General features: G+C 43.8%; 2 protein-coding genes across 2 annotated transcripts; both read left to right on the forward strand.

Annotated features, from left to right (window-relative positions):
- Positions 1-5,606: 5,606 nt before the first annotated feature.
- Positions 5,607-9,561, forward strand: BCL10 (BCL10 immune signaling adaptor). Its single transcript, XM_082484670.1, has 2 exons — positions 5,607-5,999; positions 7,111-9,561. Exons 1-2 carry the CDS (start codon positions 5,723-5,725, stop codon positions 7,476-7,478), a joined length of 645 nt encoding a protein of 214 aa, XP_082340796.1. The 5' UTR covers positions 5,607-5,722; the 3' UTR covers positions 7,479-9,561.
- Positions 9,562-10,811: 1,250 nt separating this feature from the next.
- Positions 10,812-13,334, forward strand: LOC309671959 (UPF0690 protein C1orf52 homolog B). Its single transcript, XM_082483324.1, has 3 exons — positions 10,812-11,075; positions 11,155-11,362; positions 12,772-13,334. The coding sequence occupies exons 1-3, from the start codon at positions 10,815-10,817 to the stop codon at positions 12,852-12,854; spliced, it is 552 nt and encodes a 183-aa protein (XP_082339450.1). The 5' UTR covers positions 10,812-10,814; the 3' UTR covers positions 12,855-13,334.
- The last annotated feature ends 303 nt before the right edge of the window (positions 13,335-13,637 follow it).

Consider the following 13,637-nt stretch of genomic DNA (forward strand, 5'->3'; position numbering starts at 1 on the left):
AGGCCTGCAGCAGCCCTGGAACACAGCCCTTTACAGCGGTGGGGTTTGACCACTGTCAGTCCTTAAAAACCGGTTGTAAATCCCCGTGTCTTCCTATTGCCAGTCATTTACCTTAAAAGCGCTGTGAAGAGTATGTCATCGCCCAGATAAACCGCAGCCTTTCCGTACAGCGTGGCTGACCAGTTCTAACGCCAGGAGCTGCAGGCCCGAGGCACCCGCGCCCACTCATCGTTTCCAAAAACACCTGTTTTAACGCAGGGGGCGTTAAAAGGTCCTCGGGAGGCAGTTGCGAACTGCAGGTACAGGCAGCTGCCACAGTCTGGTGACAGTTCCGGAGCAGGGCAGGCTTTACCCCGCGAACGGAGCCGCTCTCTGCGCCTCTGCAGGGGAGGCGGGAGCCCCGCCGCCAGGCCCGCTGGTTCGTGCCCGCCTGCGCCGCCGCGGGCCCGGCCGGCCGGCAGGAAGCCGTTACTTAGGGCGGCTCTGGGGCCCCGGCCCGGCGAGGGCGGGGGCGGGGATGCCGCTGACGGGCCCACTCCCCTCAGGCGGAGCGAGACCGCCGCCACGCGGGAGCGGCGCCACCAAACTCCTCTTCGCGGCGAGAGGAAGAGGTGGATGACACCCCTCCGCTCACGCGCCGCTGGGCGGGGCCGCGGCGGGGGGGCGGAGTGCCTTCCCTGAGGGCCCATTGGTGGGGGGGCAGGCGCGGGGGCGGGGCCGGGGCCGGGCGTGCGGGGGCGGGACCCGGGCCGGAAGCGCTGCCCTGAGCGGTTTTCCCCAGCGGCGGCGGCACCGGCGGAGGGGTTTTCGTTATGGAAGGCCCGGGCCCGGGCTCAGGTTCGGGCTCAGGCGCCGTGGGGCGGCTGCTAACGGAAGACGAGATGGCCGAGGTGAAGAAGGATGTAAGTGGTGGTCTGTGCCGAGAGGCGGTAGTGCGCGGGGCCGTGAGCGCGGAGCGGTGGGGTGGGGCCCGGGCGGGGGAGGCGGAAGCCCTGTCAGAGCCGGGGGAGGCCGCCGCGGAGATGGGAGGGCCGCCAGAAACCGTCGGGCTGGGCCGTGCCCCTGCCGCGCCGGCCGGAGTTCCCCGCCACCTTCACGGGAAGGCGGTGGGTCACGTGCGGTGCGGCAAGGCGGGGGTGGCGGGCCCGGCCCCGGGCCCGGCCCCGGGGCGTCCTGCCCGCAGCGCGCCGGCAGCGGCATCCCGCCGGTCTGGCCTCCGGGGGGGCTTCCCGCTGTAAGGCTGATAATGACTCGCAGAAACTGAACCCTGGGGCCGGGTGTTCGCCTGAAAGTGTCATTTTCTTTTGTTTTTTTTTGTAAGTGTTCCGCTCCTTTGTCGCGTTTTAAGGCCAGAGTAGGAAGGGTGTGGTGATCGCGGTCTCCATCTGTACCACCGTAAGTGCGGCAGGCGGACTAGAAGCGATGAGTAGTTAATACGGTATCCAAAGTTTAGTTCCAAGTGTATATGCTTCTCTTGGTGTTAATAAGATTCTCTCTTGCAAAGCATGAATATTTAAATTAAATATATATATTAAGCTTTTTGTCCTGTTTGGTTTGGGTTTTTTTTTCACTATATTTATTCACTGATGTCTGGAATCTGAGGGAAGACTTCATCCTTATTCAGTCTGGGTTTACTGATCTCTTTGATAGACTGGGAAGCAAGCAATGTGCTAACCAACCTCAACAAGTGATTGGTTAATTTAAAAAGAATAATTTAAAAAAAAAAAACGCAGTTTATGGATTATCTGTTGAGCATCTACAGCTTCTGTTTGTAATTCACAGTGGTTTGTGTTTGACTTACTTGGGGTTTTTTGTGCTCCTTTATAGTCCATTAAAGAATGTTTGGAGTTCAGTTTTGATTTCTTACTAGCTTTACGCATACATACTTTTCTTTAAATGCTTTGTCATAGTTTTGTGAGGCATATTTTTCAAGTTCTTACTTGCTTCTGTGGAACCACAGGGTAATACTGAAATAGTTAGCATCCAGTAAGATGCTAAAAGGTAAGAATTATTTAAATCAGATTATATATGTAATGTGATATATGCTTTAGTCTGTGTCAGTGACTGAATTCACAGCTGCATCTCACAGAAGTGCATTTATGTCGCTTCAGCCTTTAATCTTATAGGCTCTCCCATAGTAATGGGAGGACTTGGTGGAAACCTATAACGTAGAAAGAAATAACGTTAGTTTTATCATCAAAATACAATCCAAAAAATCTGGCTTTAGAGTTTCTTCTCTCAGACTTTAAATATTGTGGCTTCATGATACAAGGTGCTGGTTTAGTGTAAGCTCACTTAGCCGTTTCAAAGTTGTTTAAGTAACTCTGATAGGTTCAGTTCAAACAGAAGTACTGCATTACCAGAAGTTGTGTGTGTGTTATGTAACAGCATGCCTCAGAAAGCTAACCTGCAGGGATGACTTGGTCTGGGTAAATTTGTCTTGAGGAGGAATTATAAAGGTTGGAGTCTTACATTTGAGAGCTTGGAAGGAGGCGGTGAGCCATACAAAATCATCAGTATAGAGCAAAGTATATGTAAAGCTTCTGTTCTAATGTGTTTATTCTTTCTGTCCCTTATGTTAACTTATGAGGACAATGCGGAGGGAATTCAGAACTAATACACTTCATATACTGAAAGACTCATTACGGGAAGATGTTAGTCAAAACACAATAGTCTTACTGTTCAATAACAACTCGCTCTATTCTTCTAATGTTGAAATGTTGATTGACTTGTATTTCAGAGTTTGTTGATTGATCCTCCTGGTGGTAGGATGAGATTTCCATGAGAACTGAAGAAATCTGTATTGCCCACTACATTCATAACTATTCAGGCATGGGCTTGTTGCAATTGGGCATTTGAGAAGTACTCTAGAGCCGCCTAAATTGATATAAGGTGTACTGTTGTACTTTTTTTCTGCTCTTATCATAGTTGTTATGCCACCCATAGTGCCCACATGACTCCACATTAAACTGGATCGGATAATTAATCTGGCTGGGGGGTTGTGGGCGGGAAAGCACCAATTCAGTTTCTTGACTGGATCCCCTCATCCAGCAGTAGAAGGGAAAGGGTAGGAACACGCAGCTGCCACGCAGAGGGGCGTGTTCATTGCACTTAAATTGGCCACCATGAAGCTGCACCCTTACATTTTTCATTTTGTGTTGTATTAAATTTAGTGGTGATAGTCTACTTCCATAAGCCGCCTTTTACCTTCCATGCATGCTCATCTTATGTTTTCATTAACAACTGTGTAACCACAGGCTGTTTGTTGATAGATTAGTATTTGTTGGATCCTGAAGAGCAACTAGAAGAACACATACATCCTCCGCTATACTTAGCGGAGCAGTCCAGGAAGATTTTTCTTTGAGTGCTTTTCCTAGCACCAGTATCCCAGACAGAAGCTTGCTGTTTCAAATCGCTTCTTGGCCTTTTGGCTAAGATCAAGTGTCGTATCTGTTCTTATCAGTTTAATATCTGATACGTCCTCGATTAGAGGCTGAGAGAGTTGGGGCTGTTCAGCCTGGAGAAGAGAAGGCTCTGAGGAGATCTTATTGCGGCCTTCCAGTACCTAAAGGAGGCCTACAGGAGAGCTGGGGAGGGACTTTTTACTCGGGCGTGTAGTGATAGGATGAGGGGGAATGGCTTTAAACTGGAAGAGGGCAGGTTGAGATTAAACATTAAGAAGAAATTTTTCACTCTGAGGGCAGTAAGGCACTGGAACAGGTTGCCTGGAGAAGTTGTTGAGGCCCCATCCCTGGAGGTGTTCAAGGCCAGACTGGACGTGGCCTTGGGCAACCTGGTCTGGTGAGAGGTGTCCCTGCCTATGGCAGGGGGGTTGGAACTCGATGATCTTCAAGGTCCCTTCCAACCTAAACCATTCTATGATTCTATGCAATTATCTGTCTTCAATTGTGCCTTTAAATCTAGCTTTTCCTCTTCTTCTATTTGCTGAGCTAGTAAATGGGTGTAAGGCAGTAATTTTCAAATTTTAATCTTTAAGTGCTGCTGTTATGGAATCAAATCTCAAAAAGCAGGAGGATATTTGAAAACTTTCTTAGGAAAGAAGTTTTATTTCCTTCCATCTCTTCACATGTCTTGTATGTAAAGGTGTTTTTCCTTCTGGCTCTCAAATCTCTTTTTTCTCTTTTTGAATCAAATAAGACTGTGGGGGTGTTTTTTCACATCAGTAATATTCAGCTAGTGGGTGTCTGACTTCTTGTGTAATTCTGCACAGTGAAAAATGTTGGCAGGAAAAACTGCTGATTTTGTAGTATTATATAAAATTAGAGCTTGTTTTTCAAGCATAGAGATGTTATTTGTGACTCTATAAAGTAGTAGATACTGAAACCAGAGTTGTGAACACATGCATGAAGTCTGTTTCAATGTTGACACCAAGTAGTCTTGGTAATGTACAGATTGAAATAAAATGAATATTGTTTATATTTTGGTGATGTTTGTGCTTGTATGTAGCCTCTGAATAAGGTGGAGGAAGATAGTTTTTTGGTTTGATAACTCTGAATATAAATTGGTCAGTATAGAAGAGGGCACTTGATCTTCTAAGGGGAAGATCAAAGTGGTGACACGGCAGTCTTTAGTTCTGACATTGCACCTATAAAATTGCCTCAGAAATAAATAGATAGTCAGGTTAGAATTTAATATGGTTAGAAAAGATAGCATGTTTCCCCAGGAATAAAGTCTCTGAGGAAATGTGATCTCATACTAGGTGTTAGAGTTCCTTGAAGATGCAAAGTGGCACTGCTGCTGAAGTGCTCAAGACAGACGTCTCTGCTTCATAATACCTGATGTTAATTGACTATATGTTAGGGGGAGTCCCCTCCCATGGGCAGATTGTTCTACCTCTTTCTTTTTTCTGGTTAGAGACAACTTCAGCAACCAATTGACGCTTATAAGCTGAAGCTGTGCTGGAGAGGGTAGAGAGTCATTTTGCTTTTGCTGGAGTCATCAGAGTTGCACTAACTCTCAGTCGTCTGTGCAGCATGTTAGAGGTGTGCGAGTTGCTTCAGGTGTTTGATATAAAATCCTGAACCAAAAGGCGGCAGTCAGATGAAGACAAAAAGCAGCCAGTAAAGTTGTTGGGAGTAGGTACGTTTGTGGATGAAAGTGCCATGTAGTTTGGATGCCCGTCATCTGTTGAACTTGCAAGTAGTGGTGTTTATTTAACAGACTTTTTAAACAGTGAGTATATTCATGCTGTTGCTCTGAGACTGCTTTTACTCAATATACAGAAAACATCAGTAAGTGCAGTATTTTGGATTTGTGCTGCCTGGATACAAATAGTACAGAAATGTGGCAGTCAGGTAGTCAGTCAGGATGAGTGTGCCTGTAGACAAAGTGAGTAGGTGCTGCGTTTTTTGTTGGTATAATTTCTTTTCATTTTTACTTGGTGATTGTTCTGAAATGTGATAACCATGGACTTGATGTACATTTTCAGTAAGTATTCACCTTATTACCTAACATGCATTAAAACTCCTGAGTTCACTCAAAGAAAACTAATGAAAGGGATAAGTAAGTTAGATGACGTGTTTAAAAAAAATATATATTTTTTTTTACACTGAGAAAAATCTCTGCTAGGTAACACAGTGGTAGCTGTAAAAAATGTTTCATTAACCTGTATCAAAGTCGTACAGGTTTCAAGTAGAGACTTCTAAATAATGGAAAGATTGGCTAATACTGGTTTGTTTTGTTTTTTCAGGCTTTAGAAAGGATGCGTCCTTACCTGTGTGATAAAATCATAGCTGAGAGACACTTTGATTACCTACGTTCAAAGAAAATACTCACTAGAGAGGACACAGAAGAAATTTCTTCTCGATCTTCCAGTAGGAAAAAAACTGGCAAGTTATTGGACTACTTAGCAGAAAATCCAAAGGGACTAGATGCTTTGGTTGAATCTATCAGACGAGAAAGAACACAAAACTTCCTGTTACAAAAGATAACTGATGTAGTGTTGAAAGTCAAAAATGAAAAACTTGAAGCTCTCAAAGGTAAGAAGTTTATAATAATATTTTGTAAGATGTAAGTTTTCTTTTGAGGGTCTGCAAAACTAAACTCCAATTAAATAATGTTTCTTAGTACAGATAATTTTCTTTCTTCCTCTAGTGTTCGGGACAGAATTCTTGGAAATATTTCCAGTTTGGGTTTAAAATACTTGTGCATGTATCCTGGCTTTGCCTTTTTACTATCTGAACACATCATAAATAACAAATTGAAAAAAAAAAAAAAAAAAAAGAATTGTGTTGTTATGGTTGTTATGGTGGATAAGTCTGTCTTCACATCTGAGTTTTGCTTTCTATGAGGTTCTAATTCAGAATTCAAAATAGGTGGTTATCTTCCATCTTGATTTTCTCTTGAAGCTATTTACTGCAGTGGCAGGATGCTCTGGTTTTGCTAAACTTTGCACCTCAGCAGAAGATAAGCCAGCAAATGCAACTTGAGGGGAATTCTCCTGCATGCATTCAATGCCAAAACTCAAAACTTGTCACTGCAAATGTATGCCCGTACTGTATCATATAGGTAGAGAGGGTTTTTTGACCCCCAAAGCTTAAAGAGATTATATGTACTCACATTTTAAGGCAGATAAAGAAAGCATAAGCTTTCTAAACCAAAAACCTTGCTTCCCCTTCCACACCCATCACAAGTGAAATAAAAAAGGAAGAAAGTAATTTTTAACCCTAGAGATGAAAGGCCTGAAGTTTTCTCTGGCTTCGGGTAAAACAGCCTTCAAATGCAGTCTGCTCTGGAGTAGAACCATGTAGCCGAAGCTTTTAAGTTTGAAGAACACAGTGAGAAAATCTAACAAAAGATGGGTCAAAGGGCTAAAGTGACTTCCTAAAATGAAGCTTAATTTACGGTGCATCTTTGTCTAATAGTAGCTGATACAGAGATATAGAGAAATCATTCACATCAGCCTAGGTAACCTGCATGTATTTTTTTAATTTGTTATGAATGTTGGGATGTCACAGGTGAGATGAAGAGGTTAGTCTGTTAAAAATACAGACAATTGATCTTTGACAATCTTACTGATATTAAATCAGAGCACAGTTTTAAGAGTGTACCATATTGTAATTGAATACCGTCTCTTTTTTTTGGTCTTAGGTCTAAGCTGCAGCACCTGTATGACCTCATTGTATGGAGGAACGAATAATCTTTCTAGATCATATTCTGATGAATCTAATTTTTTTGATAAAACAAAAGACAAAGAATCTATCCAGGTACATCATCCAGAAGAAGATTATAGCACTGCCGCGTTTGTGTCTGCTGTCTCTCTCCATTCAATGAATTTGCCAATTGCAGAGATGGGAAATGCAGAAAGTGTTGTTTTCTCAGCCACTCTTCCAGGGCCTGGAGACCCCGGTGCACCCCCTCTCCCCCCAGAGCTCCAGACAGAGCAGCAAGAACCATGTACTAGTTCAAGTGACAACTGTTTTTTGCCTTTAAGATCACGTTGTCTTCAACCACAGTGAACGTAGTGACTTTTGTCTGTTCATCCAAAGGGTACTGAAACTTTGTGTGATGTCTTATAAGGGTTAAAAATTGTTTTGAACTGCTAATGAGCAAAATCAGAGGAAACGGTCTATGCTATTTACTGTTTTTAAGGAGTAATACTTTTTGTTTGTAATTGGGTGACCCTGGAGCTGTTTGATTTTATGTTCTTTAGGGACCTCTTTTCAAAAGATCATGGTATTACACCAGCAAAAATTTTGGGTCTTTTTAAATCAATGTATTTAAGATTTCACATTTAGCTGCAGATATTTAAGTTGCAGTTATAGAACAAATCTTGTTCTTTTCTTCCTACAGAAACTAAGAAATCTGTTTTTCTTAGAGTTTCTGGGACAGGTGAATTGGGAAAGATGGTTAGGAAAAGTACTGAGTATTGAAAAATAACTTTCGGAACTAAAAGCTTAAGATCACTTACAAAAAAACTTAAACTCATTTACCAAATTAAATGTTTCCCTGTAGGATAAATTCTGCCCTCTATGTATGTGTGTGCAGCTCCATTTGCAAAAAACCACCAGGATCTGACCAAATCTGTAGCTATACTTGTTTGCAAGAAGTCTCTAAATGTCTAAATTTTGTTCTCTGTCATACCAGTAAATCAAAAGGCACTCAGTGTCACAGTGATTTGAGTTGGCAAATGTATTTCCACAAGTCTTAGCATACTATTCTTGTATATTAGTTAGAGATTTCTGATTTGAGATGCACTTTAAATATAAATTCTCATTAGTACTGGAAAAGGAATGTAAACTGCTGTAACAGAGTCACGTGAGTGGTAAGAAAATGTTACTGTATAATGCTGTTAAGGAGCAAAGCTTGTATGTTTTGTCCCAGTAGGTAAGTAGGAGTCCTGTAGCAAGAAAGTATCCGTACCTGAAGGACTCTTGGAAATGTTGCACTTCAGATACCTACTCTTCAAAGCAGATAGACAGGTTTACATTTCAAATTGTTTAGAGTCAAATGCATTTTAAACTATTTCAACATGGGAAGGTTCTCATTTCTTGACACAACTTAACATGCTGTATTCCTCTCATACTCTACTCTTGAGTTGTAATCTACTTTTTATGAAGTTGGCCCATAATCACTTTAAAATTCCTAGGCAAAGACGAACTCTTACTTGGAAATGCGTACAGTCGTGTTCTGCAGTACTACACTTTAAAGTTGATGGGATGTTTTCAGTATATCAAATGGTAGGTTTGTATTTAAGGCTTTAAATTATTTTGACTCTCATACAGTGCTATAGCCGTGCCATTCCATTCAAATTCAAACCCAGGTAATATTCCTAAACTGTGTTCTCTTTTTGTGGAGACAAACCATCTGCAGGACCTCAACATAGTCTCTTTTTTTTATTATTTTATTTTATTTTATCTTTACTCTGGTTTTGGAAGTAGGTTAAAATAAACTGCAATGTTCAACTACACTCCATACTTAGTATATGGATAGCTTACATTTGATAAAGATGTGGGCTTCTATTCAGTGGTTATAAAAATCCTTGTTTTTCTTCTCTACATCTAAGCTCATAGACTGTCAAGATGGTGAAAATGCTTTTCAACAAAACTGCTTGGTCCAGAAGGCACTCTGGAAGTTAAGTGCCTAAATATGCAAGCAAAATTTTGCTCTCTAACATGAAATTAAAGTAGGCTTAAATCCCTTTCTTCCATTAACTGCAACTGTAGTTGCACATACTCGGGATGTCTAAAAATTGATTTGTCTAAATGCCCACTGTAACAACCTAAAGAGCTGTGCTCAGGTATGTGTCCCTTCTTGGATTCTTGTAAATGGAAGAGAGTGAGCAAGCTTGGCATTAACTGAAAAAGAGCATCAGCTGAGGGTGAAGACAGCCTTGCAGATCTAATCCCGAACACACGAGGTGTGCTGCCTGCCCTGCAGCCTGCAGGGAGCCTGCCTGCACAGGGACCGCTCTGGCAGCGGAGCCTGTTAACCTGAGACTTTAAATGAATGTATTATCTTACCAAATGTTTATAACGTGCATTTTTTAAAAATTTCAAATATTTCTGTCAGAACTTTTTGAATAAACTCTTTTGTATAATTGCCTGTTTTACTGTCTGCCTCTGTTGCTATTAAAACATATAGGTTGTAAGAGCAGTTCGTGCCAGTATCTGGATGTGTGGTTTTGGTTTTGTGTGTGCAGGGGGCATTTGTTCTTGCTCTCTCGTTAGAGAGGGTTGTCTTTGGTGGAAAGATTGACTTATTGTGAAACGCCTGTGCCTGTAGGATTGCATTCAAGAGCAGTGTATAGGGAGAATGTGCATGTGAAACAAAGACCTTGGCTGCTTAACTACACTTTCTGTGGTTCATGACTAGTACCGCTAACCCGATTCTTGCTTTTTCTTCCAAATGACTCAATTGCTCAACTTCTTGAAGATGTGAGAAGTGTTGCTTTCAGCCATGCATACATTGACTTAATTCTTAATTTAAGTTTTTTATTTTTATTAATAGCCGGGGAGAAACAAAACCTTTGAGTGCTGAGGAGGATGACTCAAAAAAGGATTTGCAAATATTGCAGGGACTGTGGAGGCTCACTTCAGGGGTTGTTTTCATTGTACACTGGGTGTAGGGTTTCTTTCAAAAGAGTGATTATAGTATTGACTTGGAGAGATCAGCTGGGATGTGGTTTAGTTTCTTTACAGTAAAGGAATTGGTCATATTATAACCAAGGCCCCTTCCTTAGACCTCATCCTGCTTCCGTGGTAGTAAAAGTAATCTGAACAGCGCTAGTATTTTAGCTGAGGCAAAAACAGGCATATGTGGCTTGTTGATAAATGAAGCCTAGTACCAACTTTTTCCAATGGTTTTCAGAAATGTGTTTTGCTAATGATAGCCTCCGTGCCCGGGTGGGTGACATTCTGCCCGGGGCTTAGCTGATGCTCAGTCATTAAGGACAAGGGGGTTTCTCTCTGCTTCGGCCTGCAGGTGTAAAAAAAAAAAAAAAAAAAAAAAAAAAAAAAGGAGAAACGGAGGTCGTCTCAGTTTCATGTCTGATTTTTCTGTGTCTGTCTCTGGTCACTTAGAGAGAAAAAAAATCCCCGAGTCGGTGGGGCTGAACCCCGCGCACCCCACGCGGGGCGGCCGCCGAAAAGTCCGCTTTTCCCCCCTCCTGCTGCGGCCGCGTCCCGTTCCCCGCCTACGACGTGGGACCCCACCGGACAGAATCCCGTGGGCTTCTCCCCCCGAGGGAGGCCCGGCCCGGCCCCGCCGCTAAGGGGCCGCGGCTCCCGCAGGCCGGAACCCTCGGCGCGGGGCCGGTTTCCGTGCGGGCGGTGTCGCGGCGGCAGGCCCCCGCCATGGCGGCGGAGGGAGAGGATCCGCTGGGTTATTTCGCGGCCTACGGCAGCTCCAGCTCCGACTCGGAGCCCGACGAACCCCAACCCGACCAGCGCCAGACGGGGGGCGGCGCGGCGGCGGGGGCCAGCCCGGGACGGCGGCCGCGGTTGCCGCCGCCCGACGAGCTCTTCCGTAGGGTTTCGCAGCCGCCCGCCTTCCTCTACAACCCCCTCAACAAACAGATCGACTGGGAGAGCCGCGTCCTCAGGGCGCCCGAGGAGGTGCGGGGGGCGGCCGGGGCGGGGTGGGATGCGGGGGGACCGGGCCGCGGGTGACGGGTGCCCCTGCTCTCTCCTGCAGCCCCCCAGGGAGTTCAGGGTGTGGAAGAGCAACGCCGTGCCGCCGCCGGAGAGCTACAGTCCCCCCGAGAAGAAGCCCCCGCCGGCCCCTGCCCTCGACATGGCCATAAAGTGGTCCAACATCTACGAGGACAACGGGGACGACGCGCCCCGGCAGGCCGGCAAGGCCAAGTTCCTGCCGGAGGAGGAGCAGGAGGCCCTGGCGTCGGGTGAGGCCCCGCCGTGAGGCGGCCCGGCTTTCCGCGGGCGTGGGCGTTTCAAACGGCCGTGGGTGGATTCTGCGAGTGGAGCCCTCCCTGCCCAGAACTCGGAGGAAATTCTGCTGGGTCCACTTCTGCTGGAGGGCAGAGCTGCAGGGGTGGTGGGGGTTCGGTGGGTGATGGGTTTCCTGGGATCAGCGTAGACTCCAGCCGTCTCTCTGCTCCCCTCCCGTGTCCTTCGTGGAAGCGGGGAATGATTCAAGAGTCCGTAGAACTGCAGTTCTGTGGCACCGACAGGTTCAGGCGCGGTACAGCTAAAATAAGAAAGTGGTATGAGAGCATCCTTAAGCGCTGCTGTCTTCGCTCTCAGTGTACACGTAGGTCAGATTATTTTTATAATGTTTATAAAGTTGGGGGCTGAGCAGGGATGTGCATGTGACAGGTTACTGAAGAAAATATTTACTATCCTCTTCACTTTTAATCATAGAATCATAGAAGTATTAAGGTTGGAAGGGACCTTTAAGGTCCTCAAGTCCAACCATTAACCTACCCTGACAAAACCACTTCTAAACCATGTCTCCAAGTACCACATCTACCCTTTTTTTAAACACCTTCAGGGATGGCAAATCCACCACCTCCCTGGGCAGCCTATTCCAATGTTTAATAACCTTTTCGGTGAAAAAAAAAATCCTAATATCCAATCATGGTATAAGCTGTAATGGTAGTCTAGGAAATAAATAATTGGCAGGAGGGTGGACTTATTTTTTCTTTAAAGTGCTGGAGAAAGAGATCAGGCGGTAACAACCAAGAGAACAAAACCGGAAGAAGAAATTCTGGGCTTTCAGAACACATGATAATGTTTTGGTTTGCCAGTTGTCATCACACCTTTTCCAAATGACTGGGTTTTTTGCTGTCTTGCTCCCTTTTTTTTTGTTCTGGGTGTTCCTTACCCAGTGGCAGCTGTTCTGTCTCTGTCTTGCTCCATTTGTTCTGTATGCTTCCCCCCTCCGTACACTTTTCTCTTAGTCAGCCTTCATCCAGAGACTAAGATAAACTGTTAATTGACCTTGACATTACTTCCTGCTGCTAAAATGTCATTTTCTCGCTTTTTGTCTTATCTATTCAAATAATGGTGGGTTTGGGTTTTTTTTTTAGAACAGGTACTGTGTAGTAGCATAACAAGGCCTCTTCTTAGTTATCCTCAATGGTCTGTGGTAGTTATAACAAGTAATCATTCCTATTTTGTCCACATATTGTCCACATTCCAAAAATGAGGATGTTGTCAGTTAATAATACTACTGTGGGTTTTTTTTACGGGCATTTTGGATATCGTTAAGTCACTTGGTCTGGGATGAGGGTGGTGTTTATGGGAAAAATACTGGCTTTGCTGATTTTGATTAACTATCTTTTATTTAAAGATGGTGAAAAAGACGATGAACCAGCTTCCGCTAAGAAACGTAAACTAGACTCTGAGGAGCAGACAAAGAAGAAGAAGTTATAAGCCGGGTGTGCTGGATTTAGCCATAATGAGAATTTCAATGAACTTGGATTCCTCTGCTGGAATGGGAAACAAATACATGTTTACTGAATTTCTCTCTCCTGTCGAGTAGGGAATTTTATTTCTGTAGTATGCTTGCCTTTTGGAAAGCACAAAATTAAATGGACAGTGTCGTGATAGGAACTCGTCTGTTGAACAAAATATAAACCTGTTTATTTAAAAGAGGGATTTAGAAGAGGGATCCATTGTGATGGATGCTTGTGCTGATGCCAGTTACAGGGCTTCATGGTGTTTTGTTTATCAAGGAACCTGGTAACGTGAACTTTTCTGGACTGATTTTTCCATTGTGTCAAAACCTTTTATAAAGGAGTATATACTGAAGATTCTTTAAGTACTGTCCTGTGATATGTTTGCATAATGTTGTTTTGATGTGTATGTGAAGACTGCAAATAGGTCACTGGAATAAAACCATATTTGAAAACATCTGCAGTATAAATATTGCATTGAATGCTCGGTGAATAGGAGTGATGAGTTCTGTACTGTATGCATTTCAATGATGTATTTCTTATGACACAACAGATTCCTCAGGGTTTTGTTTGTAATAAATACATAACTGCAAACTGAAAAAAACCATGGAGCTAATAGTGGAGTTTAATATTTGATAATTAGTTTTGATGTTATGTGATCTGCATCAGTGAAATATGAGACTAACTGATACCGGAAGAATTGAGGCATTTAACATATTCTTTCTAAAATTGAAAATAGAATCTGGATATTTATGTAGAA

This window comes from Vanellus vanellus, assembly GCF_965231255.1.
Source record: "Vanellus vanellus genome assembly, chromosome: 5".
In the NCBI taxonomy this organism is placed as follows: Eukaryota; Metazoa; Chordata; class Aves; order Charadriiformes; family Charadriidae; genus Vanellus; species Vanellus vanellus.